We start from the raw sequence: 25,095 nt of genomic DNA, 5'->3' as shown, positions 1-25,095 counted from the left end.
CACGCATGTGGTATCCCCATACTCAGGAGAAGCAGATGAATGTATTTTGGGGTGCAATTCCACATATGCCCATGGCCTGTGTGAGCAATATATCATTTAGTGACAACTTTGTGTAATTTTTTTTTTGTTGTCATTATTCAATCACTTGGGACAAAAAAAATTAATATTCAATGGGCTCAACATGCCTCTCAGCAATTTCCTTGGGGTGTCTACTTTCCAAAATGGGGTCATTTGGGGGGGGTTGTACTGCCCTGCCATTTTAGCACCTCAAGAAATGACATAGGCAGTCATAAACTAAAAGCTGTGTAAATTCCAGAAAATGTACCCTAGTTTCTAGACGCTATAACTTTTGCGCAAACCAATAAATATACGCTTATTGACATTTTTTTTACCAAAGACATGTGCCCGAATACATTTTGGCCTAAATGTATGACTAAAATTGAGATTATTGGATTTTTTTTATAACAAAAAGTAGAAAATATCATTTTTTTTCAAAATTTTCGATCTTTTTCCGTTTATAGCTCAAAAAATAAAAAACACAGAGGTGATCAAATACCATCAAAAGAAAGCTCTATTTGTGGGAAGAAAAGGACGCAAATTTCGTTTGGGTACAGCATTGCATGACCGCGCAATTAGCAGTTAAAGCGACGCAGTGCCAAATTGTAAAAAGTGCTCTGGTCAGGAAGGGGGTAAATCCTTCCGGGGCTGAAGTGGTTAAGGATTTAGTTAAAACACATTATCTCAACATATCTCCTGGATAAAATACATCACTGTAGAGGTAGTAAATGATGGTCATCTCCAACACATCCTATTTAGGGGATGGGAAGCCATACTGCAAGGTACAACTCTTGTATAGGCACATCACATTACAAAAGATGGTTACAGTGTGAGCATATTTATATATATATCAAATATATATATATATCAAATTTTTCAGCCCATTTTTTGGGCTGAAAAAAGCCACCTCGACTTATACTCGAGTCGGTTAATAAAAATGCCCGAAATGGAAGAGAAAAGGGAACGGGGCCGTGCCGCTGGGTGGCGCTCGTGAATGGCCTGGCGCCCCTGCGAGGTTCCCCTCCCCTAATGCTGTGTCAGATGTCCCACCTTGTGTTACCCCTCCCTCCCATGCCATTTTACATCGCCAGCCACATAGCGATGTCCCACCTCCTCTTGTGACAGACAGCACAGTGTTCCAATGCTAGGTATCACTGTGCCGTATGTCATAGGAGGCGGGACATCGCTACCGTGGCGGTTGCATCTGACACAGCGCGATCTCACATGAGTGAAATAACAGTACTCCACTCCAGTACCATATATAGTACCAGTACCATATATGTTATGTTATATATATATATATATTTATACCAGATCTGGGACCAGATTATTGATAGTGTATTGGGACCAGGTTGTGTGTATTGGGACCAGATTATTGATAGTGTATTGGGACCATGTTGTGTGACATTTACAATGGCTACTGTATATATAATGGGCACTGGCAGGCTACATACTGGTATAATGGGCACTGGCAGGCTATATACCGGTATAATGGACACTGGCAGGCTGTATATAATGGGCACTGGCAGGCTGTATATAATGGGCACTGGCAGGCTGTATATAATGGGCACTGGCAGGCTGTATATAATGGGCACTGGCAGGCTGTATATAATAGACACTGGAAGGCTGTATATAATGGGCACTGGCAGGCTGTATATAATGGGCACTGGCAGGCTGTATATAATGGGCACTGGCAGGCTGTATATAATGGGCACTGGCAGGCTGTATATAATGGACACTGGCAGGCTGTATATAATGGACACTGGCAGGCTATATACCAGTATAATGAACACTGGAAGGCCGTATATAATGGACACTGGAAAGCTGTATATAATGGACACTGGAAGGCCGTATATAATGGACACTTACAGGCTGTATATAATGGACACTGGTAGAATGTATATTATGAGCCCTAACACAGGCTGCTCTATGCAAACAGTCATGTCATCACATTCTGTAATATCATCAGCCTGCATTAGGCCTCAAACTATACAAGTCTTCTTCTTCTTCTTTTTTTTTATCCTGTTAGAAATGGATCCCAATACCTCTACCGGTATTCCTGGACCAAAACAAAAACGCAGGTCATATGAAGCTGGTTTCAAACTTAAGGTTGTGTCAAGAGCAGAAGAAAGCAATAACAGTATTACAAGTAGGAAATTTTGTGTTGGTGAAAAACAAGTGAGGGACTGGCGGAAAATGAAAGCTGACTTGGAAAAGATTCCAAAGGATAAAAAAGCTTGACGTGGTTTAACAACTTCATATGGGGCTCTAGAGACTGAATCGCATAAATCAGTTATGGAGTGTCATCAAAATGGTTACTGCGTAACACACACAATTTTGCTTATGTGCCCTTCAAATGGCTAAAGATGACAAATTAAAAGCACCAGGCATTGAAAATTTTGTTGCGTCAGCAGGATGGTGTACCCGCTTTATGAATAGGTTTGGCCTATGTTTGCGGCAAAGAACAAAGATTTCACAGAAGTTGCCAAAAGACCTTGATGAAAAAGTGATGTCATTCTATTCATTCATCATAAAACAAAGAAGGATCCATAACTATGACCTGGGAGATATTGGAAATATGGATGAAACACCTATGACCTTTGATCTTCCAAGCAACAGAACTGTGGCAAGTTTTGGAGCCAAAACTATTTTTCTCAGAACCACAGGAAATGAAAAAAACATTTCACAATCGTTCTGTCATGTTTGGCTAATGGAACCAAGCTGCGGCTTATCAATATTTTTAAAAGAAAGGCCTTGCCTAAAAAGGTCAAATTCCCAGCACGAATTACAGTGCGCGCACATATTAAAGGCTGGATGGTTGAAAACGGAACAAAAAAATGGCTGGAAGAAATTTGGAACGGACGACCAGGAGCAGCCTTAAAGAAAAAAACATCATTGCTAGTTTGGGATATGTTCAGAGCCCACACATCTGATGACAAAAAAAAATTGGCAAAATCTTCTCAAGTTACTTTGGCCGTTATTCCAGGTGGGCTTACATCTGTATTGCAGCTGCTAGATGTGTGTTTAAATAAACCTTTCAAAGACCGTGTGCAAAAGATGTGGCATGAATGAATGTCATCTGGTCAAGCCCGACTGACAAAAGGTGGAAATCTGATGAAGCCCGACATGGAATTGATAGCAACGTGGGTTCGTGATACATGGGAAGAGATTCCAGGGGACATGGTGCAACGCGCCTTCAAGAAATGTGGCATTAGTAATGCTATGGATGGCAGTGAAGACAGCGCTTTGTTTGAGAATGACAGCAGTGACTGTGATGACTGCGAACTCAGTGATGATGACAATGTCTATGCTGATAACCTCACACCAGCTAATGCTGAAGCTCTGTTTGAACATACAGATGATGAGGAGGAATCCAGTTTTGAAAGATTTTAACTCTTGTGTTTTAGCTTCGTTGCTGATTGAGATAAGGTTTTTGTACTTTTAAAGTTATTGTTGATACCATATAGTTTTTATTGACCCTCTTTTCCACTTACAGAGCTAGTTTATTGTTTTTCTTTGAAATAAATATTCAAAAACATTATTGGTATGGTATTTATTTTTATTTTTGAAATTTACCGGTAGCTGCTGCATTTCCCACCCTAGTCTTATACTTGAGTCAATAAGTTTTTCCAGTTTTTTTTTTTTTTTTTATGAGAAATGATTGTAAGATATATACAGTATATCTATGTACAGTATTTACATTGATGTTTGTGGTCTGCATAATAGATCTTTTGGAAAGAAGTACATCTTCCTGACACAGCTTATCACAAAATGCACTGAGGAACTACAGACCATCTGTACTGAATATTCATAGTTTCAATAATGAATATTTGTAACACTCTATTGCAGTGATGGCGAACCTTGGCACCCCAGATGTATTGGAACTACATTTCCCATGATGCTCATGCAGTTCCGAAACATCTGGGGTGCCAAGGTTCGCCATCACTACTTTATTGTAATGCGATGTGTCTATACAATAGTTGTATGTTGTGGTATGGCATCCCTTAAATTAGATGTGCCTATGATGACCATCATTTACTCTCTCTCTACAGTGGTATTTTTAGCTAAAGCCTTGTTTTTATACTTGGGACTTTAATAGTCCCATCCTGGTATGGAAATCTTATTCTATTATATGTCAACAAGGAGAATGTGACCCTCTTGTAATTATTACAGTAGGTGTTCAAAAATCGGTTGCAGATGTGACACCAATGGAGTCCCTGAGTAACATATAAAAGAAATATAAGAGGTATAGGAAATCGTCAATTTGTTTTACTCTCCAGCATCCACCAAAATTGTAATACATATTTTTTGATGGACCCTTTGAATAACCCTTTAATAAGATGAATATTTGAGGGTCCATTCAAAATACTGTGTTGCAGTAATTCAGCAGGGTTCATTTTTCTTTTAGTAATGATGTATACGTTTTTCTATTCCTAGGAACTTCCATGCATGGAATGAAGCCTATTTTGCAAGAAAGGATCTTGGACCCTCTTATGGTGGATGGCAAATACTTGATGCTACTCCACAGGAACCCAGCGAGGGTGTGTGACTGACTGAAGTTAAAAAAGATGTGCCCTGTATAAATACACATAAAGTATATTTCTATTCATTACATATACTGGATGGACAGATACGATAGATAGATAGATAGATAGATAGATAGATAGATAGATAGATAGATAGATAGATAGATAGATAGATAGATAGATAGATAGATAGATAGATAGATAGACAGATACATTTGGTGGACAATAGCATCTACTTATGTATTCTTTTTGATCCTTTTGAAGCTAGGCAAGAACAGATCAGCAGATCTGAATCCTGGCATGTTAGATTTACAACTTCAAAGGCTAAAGCATACATTGTATTGTTTTGCAAAATACCCTTATTACATCAGGGCTACAGAAAAAAGTTAGAAAATATACCTACCTTTCATTGTGAATTCCAACGAACGAGCTCTGGGAAAAGTGAGTATCCAAAATCTTTTGGAAAGATACTCCTATGCTGTGTGAGGTGATTTGGGAACCTTAGCTGTCCCAGGAACTCACCCGAAGGAATGTTATGTCATACAGAAGCCAAATATAAAGCAGTGGTTTAAAAAAAAAAAGACCCAGTTCCCCCATTCACACATTCTATGTGGATTGGAGAATCTTTCCTCCTGATCTATTGTATTCTAAAAGCAGGGAACCTTCTCCGCCATCAGAATACACTGATCAGTGCTGCCTATGTGGCACTTCTCCGTGGCACTGATTGTTCAGAAAAACCTGACAGGCTGGGGAAAACCCAACAGTCTGGTTGTACAGACATTGATCAGAAACTTGTGCTAGTGGAAAAAATAAATCTTGAGTAAAATAAAGCTTTTTCTTCTAGCAGAGGAGAGATGTTCATTCTCCTAGGACAATAGCATAAAACCAAGGCATGCTAGGATTGGGAAAGGTTATCTTGGGCTGTCTTTACAACTTTGTTTTGTCTGATCTCCTGAAGCTATTTTACCTTAATTCTGTGTCTTGTGTATGTAATGTAAGATTAAGGAGAATAACTTTCTTATGAAGTAGTACATTCCATAATTTTTAACACGTATCTAATCACAGATCTGATCATGTTATACTAACAAACAATGCATGACTGTTTTTTCATACAGGCATATACCGATTAGGACCAACCTCATTGTATGCTGTGAAGAACGGAGATGTAGACAAACTTCACGATACGCTATTTGTGTTTGCTGAAGTGAATGCAGACACAGTAACCTGGATAAAAAGTAGAGATGGAACCAAGAGAAAGGTTTACACTGATACTGTAGCCGTGGGGAAGCTCACCAGCACCAAAGCCGTTGGTACCTTTGACCGCAAGGATGTAACCAATAACTACAAACACCCTGAAGGTATCTTTTAATTTGATATGCCTCATTTAATGACAGCATAATGTGTTTAAATCTTGCTTTAAGCTTATGAGTTATATACTATTTATATGATTAAGAATTAAGCAGCACAAGGGATGAATATAATGGGACAGGGGATAAAACTCCAAAAACAAGAAAGCTTTGAGCTGACTATTATTTATACTGTATATGTGCATGTAAAGTTGTAAGAAAGAACTTGCTCTGAGAGGGAGAGACACAGTGGCTGCCTTGGACCCACTTCTCAAAGTGCTAGCTATCTGGCTCTCATGCTGACCCTCTGACCATAGCTCCCAACTGTCCCTGATTTCGAGGTACTGTGCCTGATTTGGAACAATGTCCCTCTGTCCCTCATAGCTCCTCATTTGTCCCTCATTCTGGTCTGATCTATATAGTTGTATATAAAAAAAATGCACTATGTATCTTTCAAAAAGTGTTTCCCAGAGCTAAAACTTTCAACCAATTTCTAAATTGCTACATTTGTAAATTCCACAAGCCAAAATAATAGGAATAGTAGTGGTAAAAAAGCACTTGTGGGTTTAACCAATCAATTTATTTTGTACAATTCTCCTTTAAGAGGGCATGACAGGGGGTGTGTCCTATGCCTACATACTTTTGCTAATAGGTGTCCCTCATTCCCATCTCAGAACAAGTGAGAAAATCAGGAGTTCTCAGTTTTTTCTGATATCATTGACTAGGGATGAGCTTTATGTTCGGGTCGAACATGAGTTCGACTCGAACATTGGCTGTTCGCCCGTTCGCCAAAAAGCGAACAATTTGGGGTGTTCGCCAAAAAGTGAACAATTTGGGGTGTTCGCGGCAAATTCGAAAGCCGCAGAACACCCTTTAAAGTCTATGGGAGAAATCAAAAGTGCTAATTTTAAAGGTTAATATGCAAGTTATTGTCATAAAAAGTGTTTGGGGACCTGGGTTCTGCCCCAGGTGACATGTATCAATGCAAAAAAAAGTTTTAAAAACTGATGTTTTTTTGGGAGCAGTGATTTTAATAATGCTTAAAGTGAAACAATAAAAGTGAAATATTCCTTTCAATTTCGTACCTGGGGGTGTGTATAGTATGCCTGTAAAGTGGCGCAAGTTTCCCATGTTTAGAACAGTCCGAGAGCAAAATTACATTTCTAAAGGAAAAAAAGTCATTTAAAAGTACTTGTGGCTATAATGAATTGTCGGGTCTCTGCAATACACATAAAAGTCATTGAAAAAAACGGCATGGGATTCCCCCACAGTCCATTACCAGGTCCTTTGGGTCTGGTATAAATATTAAGAGGAACCCAGAACCAAAATTAAAAAAAAAATGCGTGGGGGTCCCCCCAAATTCCATACCAGACCTTTCAGGTCTGGTATGGATTTTAAGGGGAACCCATGCCAAAATAAAAAAAAAATGGCATGGGGGTTCTCCTAAAAATCCATACCAGACCCTTATCCAAGCACGCAACCTGGCAGGCCGCAGGAAAAGAGGGGGGAAGAGAGAGTGCCCCCCCTCCTGAACCGTACCAGGCCACATGCCCTCAACATGGGGAGGATGTCACCATGTTGATGGGGACAAGGGCCTCATCCCCACAACCCTTGCCCGGAGGTTGTGGGGGTATGAGGGTGGGGGTCTTATCGGAATCTGCAAGCCCCCTTTAACAAGGGGACCCCCAGATCCCGCCCCCCCATGTGAATTGGTAATGGGGTACAAATGTACCCCTACCATTTTACAAAAAAAGTGTCAAAAATGTTAAAAAAGACAATAGCCAGTTTTTGACAATTCTTTTATTAATGTCTTCTTCTTTCTCCGCTTCTTCTTCTGGTCTTCCTTCGGTTTTCTCATTCTTTCTCCATCTTGTCCTTCCCCCGCTTCTTCCTCTGCTTCTTCCTCCGGTCCTCTGCTTCTTCCTCCGGTCTTCTCCTCCGGCATCTTCCCCCAGCTTCTTTTTCCTCTTCATCCTCCAGACGATCTGCCTCAATGGGAGGTTCCCGCTGTGTGACTCTTCTGTTCTGTGGCAGCTCTTATATAACTGAGGGCGAGGCCACCCGGTGACCCCGCCCCCTCTAAAGCACAGAGACTTCTCTATAGCTTTCCCCGTGGTGTCAGAGGGGGGCGGAGTCACCCGTTTACGTAAATGGGTGACCCCGCCCCCTCTGACACCATGGGGAAAGCCATAGGGAAGTCCCTGTGTGTCAGAAGGGGGCGGGGTCACCAGGTGGCCCCATCCTCAGTTATATAAGAGCTGTCACCGAACAGAAGCATCACACAGCAGGAACCTCCCATTGAGGCGGATCGTCCGGAGGAGGAAGCAGGGAAGAAGAAGCCGGAGGAAGATGCAGAGGACCAGAGGAAAACGCAGAGAAAGAAGCGGGGGAAGAACAAGATGGAAGAAGAAAACCTAAGGAAGACCAGAAGAAGATGGAAGAAGAAGCGGGGAAAGAAGAAGACATTAATAAAGGAATTGTCAAAAACCGGCTATTGTCTTGACACTTTTTTTGTGAAATGGTAGGGGTACCCCATTACCAATTCACATGGGGGGGTGGGATCTGGGGGTCCCCTTGTTAAAGGGGGCTTCCAGATTCCGATAAGCCCCCAGCCCGCTTAACCCCACAACCACCGGGCAAGGGTTGTGGGCATGAGGCCCTTGTCCCCATCAACATGGGGACATCCTCCCCATGTTAAGGGCATGTGGCCTGGTTTGGTTCAGGAGGGGGGGCGCTCTCTCGTCCCCCCCTCTTTTCCTGCGGCCTGCCAGGTTGCATGCTTGGATAAGGGTCTGGTATGGATTTTTAGGGGGACCCCCACACCATTTTTTTAATTTTGGAGCAGGGTTCCCCTTAAAATCCATACCAGACCTGAAGGGCCTGGTATGGAATTTGGGGGGACCCCCACGCATTTTTTTTTTAAATTTTGGTTCGGGGTTCCCTTTAATATTCATACCAGACCCAAAGGACCTGGTAATGGACTGTGGGGGAATCCCATGCCGTTTTTTTCAATGACTTTTATGTGTATTGCAGAGATCTGACAATTCATTATAGCCGCTAGTACTTTTAAATGACTTTTTTTCCTTTAGAAATGTCATTTTGCTTTCGGACTTTTCTAAATACGGGAAACATGCGCCACTTTAAAGGCATACTATAGACACCCCATCCTCCCGAAAAAACATCCATTTTTAAAACTTTGTTTTGCATTGATACATGTCCCCTGGGGCAGGACCCAAGTCCCCAAACACGTTTTATGACAATAACTTGCATATTAGTCTTTAAAATTACCACTTTTGATTATTCATGTTCGTGTCCCATAGACTTTAACGGTGTTCGTGTGTTCGAACAAATTTTTTGCATGTTCTGCTGCGAACCGAACCAGGGGGTGCTCGGCTCATCCCTATCGCTGACCTGTACTCTTGTTACAGCTCAGAGACACAGCAAATAGTAAGTCCCTAGGTAGGCCTGACAGCCTGGCAAATGGCATTTTCAGTAGTAAGCAAAAGGTTGCCTTGCATTTTTATTAATAGGTTTACGTTGACACTTGCAAGTGCGTGTTAGAGGTGCAAGGCCTATCTGTTTCAAAATAGATGTCATTGGATTTTTGAAATAACAATTATGATGTACAGTTGCACAGTACACAAGTACACCAAATGAAGGATGATGTAAAAAAAAAAAATTACCCAACATCAGTACCGAAATACAAACACCGGAGCAATTTAAAACACATCTCTAAAGGATTGGCAGTTATGCATATTAGTTGGAAACTGTAAAGATATAAATCCTATGGGGATTCCTCCATTGCAAAGCTGTAAAGTGCCCCTGTAGGGACTGGAAGGAATGAATTAATTTACTCATGGGTCAGACACTAACACTAGAAAAGAGGAAGAATAAATAGAAACAGTGAGGTAGAAAAGGAGAAGGTAAGAAGAAAAGAACTCGCACAGAAGAAAAAATTGGACATTGGAAAGGAAGACGAGAAAAAGGGGGGACAAAGGTACAAAGATTTTCTCGAGGCCCGACCAGGCGGCAGCACCCATAATTAATGTGTCCGATCACACTGAAAGTAAAGAGCGTTCCACGTTGAAGTGATCATTATAGGTCATCCTCAGATCCCAAACCTTGAGAAATGTAGTGTGTCATTTAGTTTGGAAGTGAGCTTCTCATGTGTCATAGTCCCCATAAGCCTCTGTTTAAAGTATTTTTAATGGCTCAAGGTTTTTACCTTAATGCATTCTATCAATGAAGGTAAAACGCCTTCTATGTGCAGCAGCCCACCCAGTCCCCCCAATACTTACCTGAGCCCCATCTTGATCCAGAGATGTGCACGAGAGCCTTGGCTCTCCGGGGACTCTCCCTCCTCATTGGCTAATCAATCACAGCTAATGAGCCAAAGAGGAGAGAGAGGGGGGTGGGGCTGAGCCTCGGCTCTGTGTGTGAATGGACATGCAGAGCAGTGGCGTGGGAGCGAGCCCAATTGGGTGCCTCCATAACAAGCTGCTTCTTGCTCTGGGGGCACTCGGCAGAAGAGGGGCCAGGAGGGCCAGTGGGGGACCCAAAAATAGGAGAATTGAGGGCTCCACTCCACAGAGCAGGTAAGTATGACATGTTTGTTATTGTTTTTTAGAAAAAAAATTGCATTTTATATCACTTGAACTTCAGCTAACATCTCCCCAGAGCTTAGTAAATGAGGAAAAGCTTCACTTTGCAAAAAATACCCAATCACATGCAAGGAAAATAAAAAAACAGCATTTTTGCTTGCACATGATTGGTTGATGAAAGTCAGCAGAGCTTCTGCTCATTTACTAAACTCTAGAGCAACTGCTCTTGCCATGTGCAATTGCACTTTCCAAAGTGCACAGTCTTTTTGCCTTTAGTAAATCAACCCCATAGTGTCTACAAAATTGGGGATAGATTTATGGCACTTTTATTATTTATTTAGTTTTTTACTAGTAATGGTGGTGATCAGTGATTTTTAGCGGGACTGCGACATTGCGGTCGGACAGATCCGACACCTTTGACACTTTTTTGGGACCATTGACATTTATACAGCCATCAGAGCTAAAAATAGCCACTGATTACTGTATAACTGTTACTGGCAGGGAAGAGGTTAACACTAGGGGGCGATCAAGGGGTTAAATGTGCTTCCTCATGTGTGTTCTAACTGTGGGGGGGATGGGACTGCCTGAAGGAGGAGATCAATCGCTGTTCCTAATCTTTAGTAGCAGCAGATCTGTCTCTCCTCCCCTGACAGAACAGAGATCTGTCTGTTTACATTGACAGATCTCTGTTCTGTCTCTGTCAGGAGCGATCGAGGATGGCTGGTGGGCATCGTGACCGCCGGCAAAGTGAATTTGTGCCGCGCCACGGGCACGCGCTCGCACCCCCTACAGCTCTTAAAGCGGCCGACTTACCATGACGGTGATTTGCCCAGGGAAGCCAACCTGCCACAATATAACTGCGGCGGCTGGTCCTTAAGTGGTTAAAGATCGCGCCTAAAGCTGCATATTGCGTACGCATTTAGGCCCGTCTAGCGTTTGAGCATTATTGCATTCTGTTGGCCAGAATATTATCTTTCCTAACCATTGGAATGCATTAACAGTCAAACGCTAGATGTGTCTAATGTTTGTGCGTGTTTAGACGTGTTCGGGCACATTCCAGGTTTTTCTGCTCTTCAGCTCAAAAAAAAAAAAAAGGTTTTAAAAAATTTCAAGGTCTACATTTACTCACTGTTGTATCAATATTGTTTGCAGGTTCTGATAAGGAAAGAGAGACTTTTGAAAAAGCAAGACGTATAATCGAGCCACCCATGTTTGCAATGTCTATGCGCGAATCTGCTGTTGCTGCTCCTGTAAAACCTTTATTTTCTGGCAGTTTTAAAAAGGCAGCTGAAACACAAGTTGGTGAAGACCTGAAACTCACCTTGATACTCAAAAACACTGTAACTGACCCCCAGAAGATAGAGATCAAAATGACAGCCACCGCCATAATATACAATAGTAAACCAGTTAAAGATTTTCTTACTGACTCCCATTCAGTTTCACTAGGACCTAACGAAGGTAGGTACAATGTACAGTATGTATGCCTATGTATATATAAATGCATAAACTGTAAATATTGCACACATGGAATACATAAAGCCACTCTTCTACAAATGGTAAATAAAAAAAAACAAGATTCCCCTTGAAGGTGAACATTGGTTAGTATGTTATAAATATGGCATCCCTTTACCGCCTGGGGGGCAGAAAGACCCGACTGATTACGTGACCACTGTGATTGGCTATAACCAATATTGGTAATTCCCTGTGCTTTGTCACTGACCTTATGCCCAGTTTACCCCGTTTTGTCGCCGACCCTACGCCCGGTTGGTGCTTCTCGCATGTATTCACTATGCAGCATTTACCTGTGAGTGATCAGCCTTGGATGCAGACTGCACTTGCAGGTAATCGCCCCGGAACCCAGAGGGCGGAGAGCTGAAATTACACACTGCAGAACTCAGTAAGGAATTCTCTGAGAGCTAATTGGATGGAATTACACACTGCAGAACTCAGTAAGGAATTCTCTGAGAGCTAATTGGAAGGAAGGGACACATCCCCCTTCCCGTAGCACACAGGAGGAGAGCTGAGGCTGTCAATCACAGGCTGTGTACTGGAGCTCTCTCCTCTGTCACCTTTTTTCTCTTGGTGTCAGAAAAACTTGTCAGAAGTGACTCATGCAGATAGCAGAGGAACAGTGTAGCAGAGAGAAATTATACTTAGTGCTCTGGATTGAGACAAGCACACACTCTAGAGGCATATACTTTGTTCATATTTCATGCCTGAGGTTTACAACCACTTTAACTATCCTTAACATTTTTATCGGAAACCTTTACTCTATGCACTATTTTTTTTTTTTTTAGGGAAGGGAAACTTTTTTCCCCCAAAGTTGGGTAGACCAAGCCAATCCTGTATTCTCTTTTAAACCTAAATTCCTTGCATCTTTAAAATTCAACCTACACTCACACAGAATGAAAAAAATTGTTTTGTTTCGTTTCGATTTGTTATTTACATAAATTTGTTTAGTTAAATTTGTTTAATCCATTTAATTCGTTTTCGGAATTCGTTTTATTTTTTAGTATACGAATCGATTCGAATTTTCTTATTCAAATTCAGATCGATTCGAGAAGTTTTTGAATCAATTTCAAATAGTTTTAGAATTCAAATCATTTTCGAAGTCGAAAAGTTTTGAATCGTTTTCCAATTTCCAAAGAGAATAAAATAGAATAGAAAATAAAGGAATAGAATAGAAACAAACAGGATAGAATAGAAAAGAATATAACAGAAAATAAAATAATAGAATATAATAGAGTAAAACAGAACAAAATAGGATAGAAAATAAAAGAACAGAATATAATGGAATAGAATAGAAAGGAATATAATAGAATAAAAAAAATAGAATTAAATAGAAAGATTTTCCAAAATTCAAATAGAATCAAATTAAATTTGAATAGAATAGAATAGAATAGAAAATAACACAATAGTATAGAAAAAAATATTAGAATAGAATTAATATATCCATCCTATTCTAGTCTATTTCTTTCTATTCAAATTAAAATTGATTCTATTTGAATTTAGGGAAATGGTTATATTCTTTCTATTGTATTGTATTATTTTTTTTACTGTATTTTTTTATGTTTGTTTATTCTTTTCTATTCTATTTTATTCAAATGTATTCTATTTGAATCTCAGAAGATGGTTATATTCTTTCTACTCTATTGTTTTTTTTTTTCTATACTATACTGTTTTTTTCTATTCTAATATATTCTTTTCAATTCTTTTTAAATTCAAATTGATTCTATTTGAATTTTGGGAAATGGTTATATTCTTTCTATTCTATATTTTTTTATTCTTTTCTATTCTATTCTATTCTTTTTTTTCTATTCCATTCTTTTATGTATTTGAATTCAAATGTATTCTATTTTAAATTTCAGAAGATGGTTATATTCTATGTTATTCTATTCTATTATATTTGATTCTATTATATTCTAGTCTATTCTATTCTTTTATTTTCTGTTATATTCTTTTCGATTCTATTAATATTTTTTTTTAAACTATATTATTCTCTTTGGATATTTGAAAACGAGTCAAATTCAAAAAGGAGTCGAATTCAAAAACTAGTCGAATTAGAAAACTATTCATATTCAAAAACTATTCGAATTTGAAAACTATTAGTATTGGAAAACTTTTTGAATTCGAATTTAAAAACGATTTGAATTAAAGTATTCAAAAAGTATTCCAAAGAGATTTGAATTCAAATTTTATCCGAATTTTTTTTCGTTATTTAGGATTCGTTTAAATTCGGTACTATTGTAATACGAAAATTCATTTGAATTTCAATTCGTAACGAAACAAACCGCACATGTCTACAGTAGATGACAGGTGTGATATGGGACATGTCCTCCAGCTTTCAGCCCATACCTCCATACAGGCTTTCTGTTTGAGGATGTCAGTGGACTATGAGAGCGCTCATTAGCACCCCTGCAGGTCACTGAAATTACAAATCCATCTGCCACAGTGGAAGACTGTATTGGTAGTTTACTTATTCTTAGGAATCTGTGAAAAAATGAAAACATGTTCCAAAGGTGAACTTAGTTTTTAACACTTGCAGTGTTGGTGGAAGACGTTCTCAAAGTGTATTTTTTCAGATGACCGAGTTCTGAAAGTTCTGCTTTAAAAAAAAAAAGTCTGGATGTGCTTTTAAATGTAACTCATCATTAATGTTTATAAGTACTAATTGCAGGGGTGTCAAACTCAATTTCATTGTAGGCCGCATCAGAATTATGGTTGCCCTTAAAAGGTCCGGTTGTATCTGTAGGACTTTTTAAATTTATCCAGTTTTTTTTCCACAGAGAATAGGTGCAGGAACTCAACCATGTGTGTGGCCAACAGTGGGAGGATCTTAAAGTGGCAATAAATACCAGGAGTGTGTTATATGTGGAGTTCAGGGATGAGCTATGTTTAGAGTGCAGTTTCAGGGGTACCTCACCTATCCAGCCCAGCTCTAGTACCTCCTGGAAATGGAGTCGGCTCCACCTCTCTCTCTCTCACTTGCAGGGAGATCTTTGGTTGGGCACAGATGGGGATCACATTGTAGCTTACCATGTGATACCCCATTTCACACTCCTTCTACATCTGCATCTCCCTTGTCCCCACTGTGGGTGCATGGCAGGCAGGGATCTGTGAGAACTGCTGAAAATAAATCTGTCCTTGTAAACACAGAAGGCTTCTTTGTTTACAAGTGACAGTGGTGATTGGGGAGTGCAGGGTGAGATCCGGTAGGGGAGGAACACAGTTCTGCCACCTTCCAGTCTAAATAAAGGCCTGGGTGTGAGGACCACATGAAATGGTCTGGCGGGCTGGATTCGGCCCATTGGCCTTGTGTTTGACACATGTGCTGTAGTATGTTGATTCAGTAATCTGTGGTCATAGGTTGAGCGCGTTTACTAGAGAAACATGTATGACGTTTTTCCCTTGTTGGAGCAAACTAGACCATGCTTTAGATGGGTCTTTAGCCTTACTCTGTGGGCTTCTTCTATTTATTGAACTTGATGAACCTGTACTTTCCTGACGGCTCCATGTCAGCACAGCTGGGTATAGGCTCCGCCCCCCATGCCTCCAGGACTATACTTATATAAATTTGAGCCAACCTGCAGCCTCGGCGGTCTTCTTTTTTCCTCCTATGCGCAGGACCTAGGTGTGCTCCTCTACCTGGTTGGCCGTCACGTCCATGCATGCGTGTGGATTATTAGGCTGGATGCAGTCCTTGGTGTCTCAGCTAAATTACCCATAATCCAGGGAGCCCTGCTGCTGGTCCTCAGGGTGGCTTTTATCAGAGCTAACATCCTTGTCTGGGTCCGCTGTGTCCATGTAAAGTGGGCAGAGGTGTTGGCAGTGTCCCCCAGCGTACCCACACTGTGCAGCTGTTTATGGTCGGATGACGGAGGATGGGTGAGCTAAATTAGAAAAATGCTTTGTATCCAAATGAATGCTGCATTGCTGGGCATTGTTGTGCCTTGCTCCCTGCAGCCAGTATGCATAGCCTGAGCTCCTCCACAGGGAGTACTCTGCATAACAGGTACACAAAGTAACACTTTGTCTGTTCACACATGGCAATAACCTGTTGGTGGCTTCTCATGTTTGCTTTACTGTTGTGCCATTATGCCAACCCCCTCAAAAGACCAGCATTTCCAGAGGTGGTAGAGGAGTCACCTGGCCTGTTGAGGTATGGGATATCCTTTTATATTTCTATGTGCTCTCCAGTTTTTCATCAAAAAAAAGGGGGAGAAGCATGTTTATGAGGACTACAATTCCTTTGGTTTGTGTACATTGCAGAATATTAGTGTAATTCTGTTGCAAATTCCTACCTTTTTGTTGCTGTTCTGAACAAATTTTTTCATTATGTCCTGATTCCTGGCAGGGCAATATTTAGATCATTAACCACCTGGTGAATCAGGGCTGTAGATGGAGGCTTCAGCCTCCATCTAGCAGTGGTTAACTCCTTAAGGTTTGTTACTAAGCAAACTATTTGACTGCATTTATTTATTTTTATGGGCTGGTTTGTTAATTGGCATGCAAAACCCTGTGGAAAGGTTATCTATTGGTCATTACCAGTCTCAGAACAAATAGCCCTCTTCAGGCTCTTCAATAAAGAAGACGTGAATGAACATGACTGTGTGAATCTTCCTTTGATTAAGCAACCAGAGATGAGGATGATGATACCTAACAGGTTGTCTTATTTATTAAACAAGTGGCCAATACACTTAAAGGAGTTATTCCTACTTACCATGTGAAGGGGTTAAATTATTTGTCAAGGAACAGTCTCATAGCTTTCCCAAGCAAACATCCCTCTTCAGACTCTAGAAGAGGAATACATGGATGGGCATGACAGTATGTATCCCACTGGCTCAAGCAGCCAGGGATAAGGATAACATCTAATAGGATGTCACATTCAATAAACACACTGGCAACACACTCTAAAGGAGTGGTTTCTTATCACCCTTTGAAAGGGTTATCTGCTTTGGCAATGAGAAGCTGCCTAGCCATACCAGGTAAAACAGACCATTTTCCAAATTTCCGGATGGACATGACAATATGTATCCCACTGGCTCAAGCAGCCAGGGATAAGGATGACACCTAATAGGATGTCACATTCAATAAACACATTGTCAATACACTCTAAAGGAGTGGTTTCTTCTCACCCTTTGAAAGGGTTATCTGCTCTGGCAATGAGAAGCTGCCTAGCCTGTGGTCAATACACTCTAAGCCTGGTTTCACACATGTGCGGTGCGAATTGAAGCTCAGGTTTCACTGGGGAGATAAAAATCTCCTGTTCAACGGATTCAATGCATCTGCGAATCAGATGCGTTCCCATAGGAGATAATAGGCTTGTAGTTCGCACCGCAATGCCCAAAAAACGCACACGTTTTTTGTGCAATGCGCAGTGCGAATGCAACGCACATATGTGAACCAGATACATTCATATGAATGTATTTTAAAATGTCCTGCGAATTAGATGCGGTGTAAGCCGCATCTAATTCGCATAGGTGTGAACCCGGGCTTAAGGAGTGTTTTCACTCACCCTGTGAAAGAGTTACCGTGCAGTCTCCAAGCCTTCCCAGGCAAACAATCTGCTTCAGATTCTTCCAAAGAGAAGACAGAAGAACATGACTGCAAGAATGTTACCTTGTTCAAGCAACCTAGGATAAAGATGACAAGAACACCTAACCGGTTGTCACATTCATTAAGCATGTGGTCAATACACTCTAAAGGAGTATTTTCTACTCACTCTGTGAAGGGATCATATATGGTGCCAATGAGTAGTCTCAGAACCTCCTCAGGCAAATTAACCCTTGTCAGCTTCTTCCCAAGTAGAGGTCAATAAGCATGTGATTCCTACTTTGTTCAGGCAGGCTGTGATTAAGATGATGGTGACCAAGTTGTCACAATTAAGCATATGGTCAAGACACTGTAAAGGAATTGCTGAATTCATCTTCTGAAAGGGCCAGCTTTTTTTGGCAACGTCAAGTCTTCTATTTAGGGCCTTCTCAAGCCAATCAATCCTCTTCAGTCTCTTCTGAACAGGAAGATGAGGATGACCTTTGTCCAGATTGGTAAGGTTGGTGAAATGCCTTTGAGTAGAAGTGAAGCTTTGGAAATATTTGAAGTACCTCCAGAGGACAGCTTGACAATGTCCTTATGTTGGATGGATCAAGTGCTTGTTCTAAAAGATTGGAGTATGTAGTCACAGCAGGATGTCAAAGTTATGCCCTTTTGAACTGAAAGATGTCCAGGGGTTGGGATCACCCCTCTGGTCAGTGTGTGTCCCTTGTGGGATTGGCCACATACATGACTTTACCATTAGAAGATGTTGTGGCCTTCAAGGACAAACGCTATCACTGCATTTTTTTTTGATCGTAGAAGGTCAAGCCTAAATTTAATATTGGTCACTTTGGCTTCCTGCTTCAAGATGAATGTCTGCTAAGTTAAAGGAGACCGAAAAACTCAAGAGTCAGTTTCCATGCTCACTCTCACTCCAGAGAGCTTAGCTTCTGCATTTCTGGCTGGGAGTCCAGGAAAAACTGGGAATCCAACGCATAAACCAAGAAGTCAGTAAAGAGTTCCATGTCAGGATGCTTTCTGTTATTTTGGGATTGTGCCACCCATACATGCCTTATGGGCACTATGTGGCTCCTCTGTGGACATAGGTACAGCTTTGGTGACTGATATGTGGTCCATTAAGGCAAGCATTTTAAGCCATATTTGGAGATCTTTCATCCTTCACATCTCAGATTGAGCCATAGAAATCGCCTCGCTCCAGCAGCTCAGGTAGGGTCAGTTTAACTCTTGCTCCGGGACCAGTGGCCTAAACTTAGGGATGAAGAAACTAAATCATCTGCAATGTTTCAGGGTAAGCCTGTCCTTGTAAAGTTGGACAGCTCAACGACTGTGGCCTACATCTGGAAACAAGGCTCAGTCTCTGCCTTCTGAAGAAGGTTTCTCTAATGTCTGTCCAAGTCAATCTGCAGCTATCTGCGGCCTATGTGCCTGGTCAGAAGAATCTTCAGGCAAACTATTTGTCCAGAACAAGTCTGGACGACAATGAATGGTCCAGACTACTGCGAGTCTTTCGAGAACTAACAGAGCTTGGTATTTTTCTTCCAGAGGTAGACTGCTCACATCCCCAGTCAACACCAAGTTGCTGAAGTTCCATTCCAGGGCCCAGAATCTGCAAGCAATCAGGGTGGAGGTGCTGACAGCAGAGTGGATCTCCAAGACAGCTTATTTTTTTACTGCTGTTCCTTCTGATTCTCAGCTTCCAGCTGAGGCTGTGGCGGGGGAAGGTGACAGTGATGATGATCCCAGATTTGTCGAAGGGGCCTTGGTACCCTTCGCTCATCCTTATAAGTGTCAAGGATTGACTCCCTCTGTATGTAAGATCAAATCTTCTCCAAAGTCCCATTCATCCAGCATCCGGCAGGCTCAGGCTGATGGCCTGGGTCTAGCGAGGCAGAGGCTAATGGATTTGAATGCTCTGTGAAGATTGTAAATACTCTTACGAAAACAAGAAAGGACTGCGCTAACCATGCCTATAGTAGAATATGGCATAAATTCCCAGTATTATTGCTGATCAAGATTTTATGCTGGCCCCTTCATAAGTCTGTTCTGAAATGCCTGCAGGCATGGCTTGATTTAGGTCTATGCATAAGTATGCTATAGGCACACATTTCGGCTATCTCTGCTTTCACCGGCATACAGTGGGCATCCAACACATAATTATACTGTTTTTCAAGATGCAATTTGGTTGAAACCTCGAATTGTTTCCAAAATGGGATCTCCCATTGATGTTGGACTTTATTGCATCACCGCTTTACCGGTGGCAATAACATCAGCCAGAATAGAGTCAGCATTGGTGGCCTTGGAGTTTAAAGAACCCATACTCGCGTACTTCCCAGACAGGGTGGTACTCATGCCAATGCTCAAATTTTGTGCCTGAGCTGACCTTCAGAGTCCATATCACACAAGAGGTTGTCCTCCTACTTTCCTTTTGTGGAGTACTCAAGAAATTAGCCCATTGGATATGGGCCAAGCTTTAAAATGTTTAATCAATGTGATTTCTGCCATCAGGAAGTCGGAGCATCTGTTTGTCATTCCAGGTGGAACACATAATGATTTTATGGCTTACAGCAAGATTATTGACTCTTGGTTGGTAAAGCTCATCTCCTTGGCCTACAAGTTGAAAGGGTTGGCCGTGCCAGGAGAATCACGGCACCCTTCACTAGAAGGGTCTCGACCTTGTGAGTGGCAGCAGGCCGAGTGTCTGAAACCTTCTGCAAGGCAGCTACGTGGGCACCAAAATATTAATATTCATAGCTTAATGACAGTTGAGTTTGGCAGAGGCATCCTGGCTTCTGTTTTTTTAGTCAGAATTGAGGAGTGTGTAGCATTATCCCTCCGCTGTTTTGGCTAGTTAGTTCCCAGCTGTGCTGACATGGAGCCGTCAGAAAAATGGAAAATTGAATTCAAATACTTACCATAATTTTCCTTTCCTGACAAGCTCCATGGCAGCACAGATCTCACTCAGCTTGGTAGGACTAGTTACAGAAGGCCGAGGCTGTAGGTGGGCTCAAATTTATATGAGTTAAGTCCTGGAGGCATGGGGGTGGAGCCTATACCCAGCTGTGCTGCCATGGAGCTCGTCAGGAAAGGAAAATTACGGTAAGTATTTGAATTCAATTTTCCTGTTTTTTCAGCCTGAATGTGAAACCATATTTTGTTGTGCTTTGATGCCTTTTCATAACCTTTCTTTATGTACTTGTTTTCCAGAGAAAAGTCTTGAGATGAAATTACCATATGTTGTTTATAGAGATGCCATAACTGCAGACAACATGATTCAAGTTGTAGCTGTGTGTACCGAGGAAAAGGGAGGCAACTTGCTAGTACAAACAGTGACTACGCTGAGGAATCCAGCACTGCTGATAAGGGTAGGACTCACAATCTTCTTACTGCACTCCAATGTCCAGAGGTACAATAAGGGGTCTAGTTACAAAACAGAGGTATGGCCATACCATGGGTCATACCACTGATTTAACAAAACAAAAAACGTTTGTGCATTTATAAAATAGCGGTGTGCGATACAACATTGCATTGCCTCCTCTGGCTCCTGACTTTTGCAATATTAATGAACAGAAGTAGAAGAAAGAAGAAAGCCAGCAAGAGAGTGCAGTCACATTATTATTATTATATTATTATTATACAGGTTTTATATAGTGCCAACAGTTTGCGCAGCGCTCTACAACATGATGGCAGACATTACAGTTACATTACAATTTGATACAAGAGGAATCAGAGGGCCCTGCTCATTAGAGCTTACAATCTAAAAAGGAAGGTTCAATTGATACAAAAGGTAATAGCTGTGGGGGGATGAGCTGATGTAGGAAGTAAAACAGAGTTACAGTAGTTAGAAGCAGGATAGGCTTCTTTGAAGAGAAGGGTTTTCAGGGATCGCCTAAAGATGGATAGATTAGGAGACAGTCGGACAGATTGGGGTAGGGAGTTCCAAAGGATGGGAGAAGCTCTGGAGAAATCCTGGAGGCAAGCATGGGAGGAGGTGACAAGGGAGCTAGAGAGTAGGAGTTCTTGGGATGACCGAAGAGAGCGGCTTGGTTGGTATTTTGGGACTAGGTTAGTGATGTAGCTGGGGGCAGAGTTATAGATGGCTTTGTAAATTATTGTTAGTACTTTGAATTTTATTCGTTGGGTGAGTGGAAGCCAGTGGAGGGATTGGCAGAGAGGGGTGGAGGAAACTGAATGGTTGGTAAGGTGGATGAGTCTTGCAGCGGCATTCAATATAGACTGAAGGGAGGATAGTCTATGTAAAGGTAATCCAATGAGGAGGGAGTTGCAGTAATCGAGGCGAGAGATGACCAGGGAACGAATTAGAAGCTTGGTGGTGTCATTAGTTAAAAAGGGGCGTATTCTGGAAATGTTGCGGAGGCTAAGGCGGCATGATTTGGACAGGGATTGTATGTGGGCCTGAAAGGACAGTTCAGAGTCTAAGGTTACCCCTAGCACCCTGGCATGTGGGGATGGGCTTATAGATGTGCCATTGATCTTGACAGAGAAGTCCGGGGAGGGGGTACGTGGGGGAGTAAATATTAAGAGCTCAGTTTTAGATTCAGTTTGAGGAAGTGGATTGACATCCGGGTTGATATGATTGTGATTTGATCAGTGATGCATGAGGAGACTGATGGGGTGAGCTGAGGGGCAGAGAGATAGATTTGGGTGTCATCAGCATATAAATGGTAGTGAAAGCCATGGGAGGCTATCAGCTGACCCAGGGAGGACGTGTAGATCGAGAATAGTAGAGGTCCAAGGACAGTACCTTGGGGGAACCCAACGGTAAGAGGAGTTGGAGAAGAGGAGGTGGAGTTGTAAGTGACACTGGAGGTGCAATGAGATAGGTAAGATTGGAACCAACGGAGAGTGCAGCCATGGAGACCAAGCAAATTGAGTTCTTTGAGGAGGAGGGGGTGGTCAACTGTATCAAAGGCAGCAGAAAGGTCCAAGAGTATGAGTATGGAATACACATGACCTCTTACTCATCTGATCAGCTCTTCTCTAATTACAGAGTTTTCTCTGCTGCATAGGATTCCATAGGGTGCATACCGTGACCCAAATTTTATCAATGGGACGCTGTAGTATGCAATCTGCGAAGTATAACGAGGAGCACATAGCCATATCAGTTCACTCTTATAAATGAGCCTCTTCGTTTTCTATACTGAGAGGAAGGAAGGAAGAGGGAGAAAAAGCAGAGAGGAAGGGAAAAAGGCACTATACCCACATAATGTATTTTCCCAAACAGTGAAAACCAATCTCCATTAAGGGATGAGGTCATTAACTCTGTGCAAGCTCCAATACAAACCAACATAGTGCTGAGAGTGGGATTGGATCATGTAGAGCAGCCATTCTCAACTAGGGTTCCTCCTGAGGTTGCTAGGGGTTCCTCGGGCTGCAGCAGTAGACCTCCTATTTCATACTGCCTGCATAGTTCTTAGGCCAACGCCTCTGTGCGACACCATTTACCTTTTTAGGTGTTTGTATAGGTAGAATTTTGATCATCTGTAACAATGGCACATTTTAACCATAACTTAACCCCTTCCCGCCGACCGTACGCAGATATGCGTACTCGGCTTTACCGTTGTTTACAGTGGGCGATCGGCTACCCGTGTATAACAACCGATGCGGCTAAAAGCCGCTCGGCTGTTATACCGGAGGAGCGGGAGGGGACATCCCCCCCCCTCCCGCCGCCTCCCGCCGCTGTTACCGGGCCTCCCGTGCGATCGGGAGGCCCGGTGTCCATTCGGCGGCTGGGGGCGGGCTGGAACGAAGCTGTGAGCGGCTTCGTTCCAGCCTTCTCAATGTAAACGCGGAAGCGACGTCATGACGTCACTTCCCGTTTACTCGGCTGCCAATGGCGTACACAGTATTCAGAATCGCCGTTTTCGGTGATCTGAATACTTTGAAGTGTAAGGGAGGGATGGGGGTCTTTTAGACCCCCCCATCCCTCCATAAAGAGTACCTGTCACCACCTATTACTGTCACAAGGGATGTTTACATTGCTTGTGACAGCAATAAAAGTAAAAAAAAAAAAATTTTTTTTAAACACAATTTATAAGGTACAAAAATAAATAAAATAAATAAAAAAAAAAAGAAAAAATTTTTAAAGTGCCCCTGTCCCCGCGAGCTCGCGCAGCGAAGAAAACGCATACGGAAGTCACGCCCGCATATGTAAACGGTGTTCATACCACACATGTGAGGTATTGCCGCGATCGTCAGAGCGAGAGCAATAATTCTAGCCCTAGACCTCCTCTATAGCTCAAACCTGGTAACCGTAAAAAATTTTTAAAGCGTCGCCTATGGAAATTCATAGGTACCGTAGTTCGTCGCCATTCCACGAGTGCGTGCAATTATAAAGGGTGACATGTTTGGTATCTATTTACTCGGCGTAACATCATCTTTCACATTATACAAAAAAATTGGGGTAACTTTACTGTTTGGATTTTTTAAAATTCATGAAAGTGTCACTTTTCCAAAAATTTGCGTTTAAAACACCGCTGCACAAATACCGTGTGATAAAAAATATTGCAACAATCGCCATTTTATTCTCTAGATTCTCTGCTAAAAAAATATATATAATGTTTGGGGGTTCTAAGTAATTTTCTAGCAAAAAATACGGATTTTAACTTGTAAACACCAAATTTCAAAAATAGGCTTAGTCATGAAAGGGTTAAACCACTTAAGGACCGGTAAACACCAAATTATTTTTGAAATTTGGTGTTTACAAGTTAAAATCCGTATTTTTTGCTAGAAAATTACTTAGAACCCCCAAACATTATATATATTTTTTAGCAGAGAATCTAGAGAATAAAATGGAGATTTGGAGATTGTTGCAATATTTTATATCACACAGTATTTGTGCAGCGGTGTTTTAAACGCAAATATCTGGGAAAAGGGGACACTTTCATGAATTTTTAAAAATTCAAACAGTAAAGTTACCCCAATTTTTTTGTATAATGTGAAAGATGATGTTACGCCGAGTAAATAGATACCAAACATGTCACGTTTTATAATTGCACGCACTCATGGAATGGCGACCAACTACGGTACCTAAGAATTTTCATAGGTGACGCTTTAAATTTTTTTTATGGTTACCAGGTTAGAGTTACAGAGGAAGTCTAGGGCTAGAATTATTGCTCTCGCTCTGACGATCACGGCGATACCTCACATGTGTGATTTGAACACCGTTTACATATGCGGGCGTGACTTCCGTATGCGTTTTCTTTGCTGCGCGAGCTCGCAGGGACGGGGGAGCTTTAAAAATTTTTTTTTTCTTATTTATTTTAATATTTATAAATTGTGTTTAAAAAAAATTTTTTTTTGATGACTTTTATTGCTGTCACAAGGAATGTAAACATCCCTTGTCACAGTATTAGGTGGTGACAGGTACTCTTTATGGAGGGATCGGGGTCTAAAAGACCCCCGATCCCTCCTTTGCAATTCAAAGTATTCAGATCGCCGAAAACGGTGATTCTGAATACTGTGTATTTTTTTAAAACCGGCGCCATTGGC

General features: G+C 41.5%; 1 protein-coding gene across 2 annotated transcripts in view; it reads left to right on the top strand.

Annotated features, from left to right (window-relative positions):
* The window catches only part of LOC141113282 (protein-glutamine gamma-glutamyltransferase E-like), a 93,028-nt gene that overhangs the window by 60,658 nt on the left and 7,275 nt on the right, over nt 1-25,095 (top strand). For both annotated transcript variants that reach the window (XM_073606314.1, XM_073606313.1), the window contains exons 8-11: nt 4,495-4,598; nt 5,699-5,941; nt 11,683-11,988; nt 20,791-20,948. In XM_073606314.1, coding sequence (XP_073462415.1) covers nt 4,495-4,598; nt 5,699-5,941; nt 11,683-11,988; nt 20,791-20,948 — 811 coding nt within the window. The remainder of the gene's footprint in view (nt 1-4,494; nt 4,599-5,698; nt 5,942-11,682; nt 11,989-20,790; nt 20,949-25,095) is intronic.

The sequence above is a fragment of the Aquarana catesbeiana genome, linkage group LG12 (assembly GCF_042186555.1).
Source record: "Aquarana catesbeiana isolate 2022-GZ linkage group LG12, ASM4218655v1, whole genome shotgun sequence".
Taxonomy (NCBI): domain Eukaryota; kingdom Metazoa; phylum Chordata; class Amphibia; order Anura; family Ranidae; genus Aquarana; species Aquarana catesbeiana.
Note: the sequence above shows the minus strand (reverse complement) of the source record. Positions and strands in the feature narration are given on the sequence as shown.